Consider the following 7,090-nt stretch of genomic DNA (forward strand, 5'->3'; position numbering starts at 1 on the left):
GTATCTAACTTAACTTATATGTATCTTCAAAGGCTAAATGTTGGGATGTAATGAAATTTTAAAAATAGTTGAAATTTTTAGTAAATACTAGTAAACATGTCGTTATATATGTAATTTTTACTACAATATTTTAGAAAAGTGGAGTCAATATTACATAGTAAAACTACGATATTAATAAAAACAATGTTTTTTTTGGTTGAGAAGAGGGATATTCATTAAGGTCAATGAGTTAAGCAGTTGGTGCTCCTAGCTATTGTAGGAGCCACAAGAAATATTGCTCAAGACCACATCCCGACCTGGTAGGATAATAGTTGGCTTTTTAATTCTACGATTAAAGGTTGTACCCTCCCTAGCTGCTTGTACAAAATCATTAACAAAAGATGGCATTTGCCAGAAGAGTCTTGGTTCTAGGTGCATGGTCCTAGCTCTTTCCTTCGCTAACGCATCTGTCACTTTATTTTGCTCCCTGTAAACCTTTGTTGGGACTGTTAGCTGCATTTCCTCCAATAATTGCCTGCACTCCGTCAAGATGTTATGATAGAATGGGTGATCAGTTTGGAGCATATTTAATAGTACAGCAGAATTATTTTCAATGTCAATGGGGTGAAGATTGTTAGCCTTTGCAATGGTCAAGCCATATTTCAGGGCCAACAGCTCCACCATAGTGGGTGTAGTTAGGGGAAGGGACATGTGATAGCCTAAGACCCAGTTCCTCTCGTGATTCCTTAACACACCTCCGACCCTCCTCTTTGCCCGGATTCTGAAGGGCTGAGCCATCTATGTTAACCTTTATATTAACTCTGATAAGGGCACTCCAGCTAATAGTAGCTATGTCAGTGGATGGGGTATTGGGTTTTCCAGTAGAGACTAACAAGTTATATTCAGTAGCCAGTCTGATCGTTTGCTGGTGGGAGATAAGATTATTCCTATCATTGAATTTGTTATCATTCCTGCATAACCATATGGTCCAAAGGCAGTAGGGGAGAAGAATCTCCCAGTTGATCCAGTTGTTAAAAGCTTTTCTTTTAAATTTTTGCCATTCCTTATCCAGTTAGCAACGGTTATACTGGTAAGCAGTTCCCTGGGCTTGAACGTAAAGGAGTGTCTGAGTGTATCCCAGAATTGGATGGTATTAGGGCATTTGAAGAAAATGTGGTCAAGGGTCTCTTCTTGCTGAGTCTGGCACTGATGACAGAGAGATAAAATGGGTAGACCTATATGTTTCAGGTAAGCATTGGTGGGGAGTCTATTATGGAGCAAAAGCCAAAGAAAGGTTTTCATCTTGTTAGGAGTATTAGCTTTCCAAGCTGAACTGAAGTCCCTATAGGTATGGTTCAGGTCTTCCTGCTCAATGAGGAGATTGTACATACTACCAGTACTGAAGTGTCCATTACTTATAAGTACCCAAGTGGGTCTGTCTTCCTCAGTAGAGTTGTGAGAAAGATGGGTGGTTAGGATGATCTCTTTTAGATACTGAGGGAGATCCATGAAGAGGGGGTTAAGGTCCTAGTTCCCATTGTTGTGGAGGTTGTGCACAGTAAGGGTCAGATCATGGGTAGTCAATGGGCCATGGATGATCATCCTTATACTACCCAAGTGGGGGATCCAGTTATCCAGAAGGAAGTTGACTTTATCCACTTTATTAACACACCAGGTTATTCCTTTAGCACAATCCTTCCAACCTCTTATAACATTCTTCCAGGTCCTAATTTGGGTGGTAGTACTATTGTAATGGTGTTTGTGAGTGAGCACTCTTCCCCAAAGACTGTTAGGCTTAGTGTGGAGTCTCCATGCCAGACTAACATGTAGGGCTCTATTCCTAGTTTCACTCCTATGGAGTCCTAACCCTCCCATAGCTTTAGGTCTGGTGATGGTGTCCCAACTAAGAAGATGGAGTTTTCTTTTCTCTTCATAGCTTCCCCATACAAAATTCCTTTGTATTTTATTAATATGTTCATGGATTTTGCTGGGGAGATTAATGTAGTGCATGATGTGGGTGGGAATGCTTCTAAGAGTGGATTTGGTTAACACAGTCCTACCAGTCATGTTGAGGAGCTTTGTTTTTCAACCAGCAAGTCTAGCCTCCATGTTATCCAATATGAATTAGAAGTCACTGTTCTTAGGCTTGCTGTGAAAAATGGGGTAGCCAAGATATTTGCCAAAGACTTGGCTAGGTCTGATCTGAAGTATGTTGGAATACAAGGCTTCATTCTCAGGAGTGCAGTTTTTTGAGAAGATAACCTTGGACTTGGCCTTATTAATGGTTTGGCCAGAAAGAAGGCTGGAGACTTGCAAAATATTGACCATGGTATGGCAATTTCCAGGGCCAGCCCTAGCTAGAAGAGTGAGGTCATCAGCAAATAAAAGATGAGATAACTTGGGTCCTCTAGTAGTGATGCTTATGGGTTGCTAGTGTTTGGCCTCAACTTCAAACTCTATGCCTCTTGAGAGTCTTTTCATGCATAGAATGAAGATGTAGAGAGACATGGGGTTACCCTGTCTAATCCCCCTGGTTGGTTTAAAGGTCTCAGTCCTGCACCCATTAACTAAGATAGAGATAGAAGAGGTAGTGACACAGGACATGATAAGCTTAGTAAGGTTGACAGGAAAGCCAAAGAAGAGGAGGGTGTCCTTGATGAAGGACCATTCAAATTTGTCAAAGGCCTTTTCAAGGTTAATTTTTAGGATTATATTGGCTTTTCTATCCTTTATTTTTTTGAAATTGGTAATGTATTCCTGAATGATGATTTCTTGGTCAGAGCCCTTCTACTGGCTAGAAAACTAGCTTGGCTTGAATCAATAATGGAAGGGAGGTAAGGCTTAATTCTATTAACAATAATCTTGGTGACAAGTTTATATGAGGTATTGTAGAGTCCTATGGGCCTAAAGCTTTTCAGACTCTCAGCATTACTGCATTTAGGGATGAGGCAGATGGGGGTGGCATGGTTATCAGGGGGTATTAAGTGGGTGGAGAAGACTTTCTTACAGAAGTTTATAGTGCTGGTCCCAACTGTGCTCCTGAATTTTTGGAAGAACATAGGGTGGAGACTAATAGGCCCAAGAGCCTTTAGAGGTTTGAAAGATTTCAGGGCCACCATGATTTCAGTATCTCTAAGAGGAGAATCCATAGTAGTCCTGTTGTCTTCAGAAAGAGTATTATTGTTGTTCACAGAAATAAAGTGGCTATTGGGGTTGCTGGTATGGCTAATGGTGAAGAGATTTCTAAAGTGGCTAAGGATGTGATAATGGATGTTGGATTCACCTAAGATGGTGTTGCCAGCTTCATCTTTGAGCTCATTAATTCTATTTCTCCTCCTCCTGTTGATGGTAGTGGAGTGGAAGAAAGATGTGTTGGCATCCCCTTCAGTTAGCCAGGATATCCTCAGCTTAGTTTTCCAGAAGTTTTCTTCACATTTTAGCAGACTATCATAGTCAAGAAGAAGCTCATTTTCCAGCTCATGTAGGAATGAGCTTGTGTGGTGGTGGTTGGGTTTTTGGATACCATCTAGTCTAGCCAGGATTTTCCTTATCCTGTGGAAGATGTTCCCAAAAACAGTTTTGTTCCAATGGGTAGTGTCGCACCCCATTTTCCTCGCGGAAAGTGGGATTCGGCGTGACTAATATTTTTGGAATTGTTTAAGGAAGAGCGTGAAAAGTCGCCACCTAACGAATTAAGGTGCGTTAGGGCATCGGTCTAGGCTAACTACGAACCTATATTGTTGTTTTGTCTTAGTTTACCAGAGTTCGGGTAAGGGTTTAAATTGCCTCAAAAGGAAGGTGTTAGGCACCTTTCGAGGTCCACAAAGGTGGTTTCCGGCCGAATTCATATTTTACGTTGGGATTCTATGTGATCAAATAAAGGTCTCTTGTTTTATTAACTTAATTATTAACTAAGCGATAAAGTAATTAATAAACAAACACATGTGTTTTTATTCTTTCTAGTTGTTAATTATCTAAGTGATAAAAACATATAATAAGATAAGCGAGGAGAAAGAAATGATATAATTTACAACAAAAGGGGACTACTTCTATAATAAACTAACTACCCCAAATAAATAAGCATGTAAAGTAAACAAAAGAATAAAAGAATCGTCCAAATCAAACAAAGAAATGTTTTGATTTTATTCGGATCAGAACCCAACTTGTTTAATCATCATCCGACCCACCGAACGAACTCTTAGAAAAGTAATAATTTCGTTAGTCTTACAGTCAATATCCGTTGGGATCATCACTTCCGAATGACTACCCGTCCCACCCCACCTACGTTGGATGTCAAGTCTAAGGGCGCTCTATGACAAGGATAAAACTAACGTTTTTAGTAATACTTAACGTCCCACCTATCGTTCAAGAGGCAATGAACTTTACTATTTTGAATTTGTGTTCTAAACGAAAGAAGCTATGTTTCCTAGGACTCGAAGCGTGTAACACATTGGACAGCAAGAAGCACGTAATAATCCCAAGTTAGCCTCTTGGTTAATTAACGTTAATTAATGTGGTAAAAATGCAAAGACAGATATTTAATTATTTTGATGTCATTAACCTATAGACTTGGTATCTAAGTGTTCAATAATTGTGAGTGTGACAAAAGACAACTGTAATTCGTGTGTGTAACAATGAGTTGTCAAATTCTTAAAAGAGGGTGTCTAAAGTGTGGTAATTATGTAAGGAATATTGCTCACGAATTTCACTGTACAGAAAATCAACAAAATATCGAAAATGCATTAACATGCTAGGGAACACAATGATGTACTTAACCTAGTGTTTAATATGTTGAAAGTGCTCAAAAATCTATATTTTAATATACTGATATTGTGTTAATGCAGGAATATAGTGCAGTAACATGCTAAAATGCCTAACACTTAATGTTTTAACATGCTAAAATATGCTAACAATGCAAGAATTTAATGTTAAAATGTTTAAATTAACACTAACATGCTGAAAGTTAATGTTTATCATACGAGAAGTTATTATTCATGCTAGAAATTCAATTAAACATGTTGGAATTGTAGTCTTAATATGAGAACATACTAAAAACAATGCAGACCTCCTGGAAAGTGTTTCATCATGCTGGGAGTATTATTAAACATTCTGAAAATTACATTAAATATGCTAGAAATTATGATTAATACACAAAGTTTCATGCTAACAAGCTGAAAGTAATTCTAAAATATTGAAACTTTATTTAATCCTAATGTTTGACCATATTAACATGTCAAAGTTTATTTTAATGTGCATAAATCAAATATTAACATGTTCTAATAATGTTAACATGTTGAAATTAATTTAAAATTGCTGAAAATTAATCTAAACATGCTGGGAATTAATCTAAGTTGCTGAAAATTGATTTAGACATGTAGAAACTTGATTTAAACGTGTTGAAAAATATTAAATATGTTGTTCAACATGCTGAAAAATGCTCAAGTAAGCAGAAAAGTGTTTAACATAGTAACTTGCATGTTAAGATGAGAAAATGCTCGAATTAATTATTAATCGCATAGGAAAGTATTACCATGCCTATAGTCAATTTTAATATACTAACATGCTGAAAAATATGTAGGCGTACCTAATTCTAACATTCAACATGCAAACAAATATATTAATATGCAAGAATTTAATAGGTGACATACTAACATGCTTAAAATTGGATTAACATGTAACGACATGCTTGATGCATTAATGTATAGACATGCTAAATATGTTAATGCTTAATGTCAATTTAAGAGCCTCAGAGTAAGATTTCTAAGAGAATTTGGTGAATTGTAGATTAAGCGTCTAAATGATGTGTATGTTAATAGATCCTAAGATTATGTGCCTAAATGATTCACGTAAGCATAAAACCTATGTCGTGCCTGTCTATACTATTCATAGAGCACGTAGATCCCCATCCCCAAGCAATCCCTTGATAATTATTATTACAATAATAATAACGTTTATACAGAGTTATTACAACATCATGAATCAAAAGTAAATAAATGAACAAAGAAAAAGGTGTAGCCCTCCCCCAAGAACTTTCCGACGACTCTTCAAATACCCGAGACTGTCTTTTGTGAGACAATATGTAATAGCAATACAAGCGGAAATATAACATGACACGGACATAGCAAGAAAACACCGAATGATTCCTATAAGCATGTTTACCATCATCATCATATAAGGTATATAAAATAAAATTATGTCTACAGGGAACTAACCGATTGACGATAATAAGTAATAATAATAACAAGAAAATCAAACAGCCAAAAATTCGAGAGTGGATTGTCACTGAATGGTCAAGATTAATGCTCCGAAGATGAGTGCTAAAAAATAATAAAGTAAAATTGCCTCTTCTTTGTTTAACACTTTTAGTAAAGAGAAAGTGTATGTTGTGTGATGTAGCTTGTTTCAAATAATAGAAGGAGGGTTGTTTATATAGTTGTGAAAAAATCAGTCAGCCCAAGCACAGAAGGAAATAAAAACTTGATGTATTCAATCAATGAAGTTCTTTCCATAAATATCTAAATCCCCATTACATTCGTCAACTAAATTAATCAGCCCACGCATAAAAAGAAAAAGAGAATATTTTATCAATCAACAATGAAAGGGAAAATATTATACTAAAATAAATAAAAGAATAATTTGTGCATTTTCTAAAATTATGAATGTGACACGTCAAAAATCTGTTTTCTGTAAGAAAAATGTGTAAAAAAAATTACTAACATTTAAAATTAGTAATTTTTGCTAAAATAATAGTCTAAAAGGAATCTCGGGAGGTCAAAATTGGATGTCAACAAGTAGCAGCCTCATGAAAATGAGATATGGCAAGATGGAGTGGGGTGTTTACAGGAAAACACCCCTCTACAAGTCCTTGAAAAGAATAGTGATTACACCACATGGGCTCAAATTTGAAGGGTTTGTCCCTATTTGTCCTATAGTTATTAGAGATGGAAAGGAGAAGGGAGCAGTAGCCAGATTTGGTTCTAGGTAGATGGGTGACATTAGATTCAGGATAGTGATTTATCCAGGAGGTATTTGCAGCACATATGTCCAACCTTTCCTGGATAAGACATCTCCTATTTTGGTATCTCTTATTGGTCCAGGTGTATTTACATCC

At 36.6% G+C, this 7,090-nt stretch overlaps 1 protein-coding gene across 1 annotated transcript; it reads right to left on the bottom strand.

The window, feature by feature from the left end:
• Window positions 1-246: 246 nt before the first annotated feature.
• LOC124889543 lies at window positions 247-777 on the bottom strand. Its single transcript, XM_047401477.1, has one exon. The coding sequence runs from the start codon at window positions 775-777 to the stop codon at window positions 247-249; it is 531 nt and encodes a 176-aa protein (XP_047257433.1).
• Between the last annotated feature and the right edge of the window lie 6,313 nt (window positions 778-7,090).

This window comes from Capsicum annuum, chromosome 12, assembly GCF_002878395.1.
Source record: "Capsicum annuum cultivar UCD-10X-F1 chromosome 12, UCD10Xv1.1, whole genome shotgun sequence".
NCBI classification, from domain to species: domain Eukaryota; kingdom Viridiplantae; phylum Streptophyta; class Magnoliopsida; order Solanales; family Solanaceae; genus Capsicum; species Capsicum annuum.

What these genes read in the sequence shown, in the direction of transcription:
- LOC124889543 (XM_047401477.1), bottom strand. Translation starts at nt 777, where the DNA reads ATGGCTCAGCCCTTCAGAATCCGGGCAAAGAGGAGGGTCGGAGGTGTG.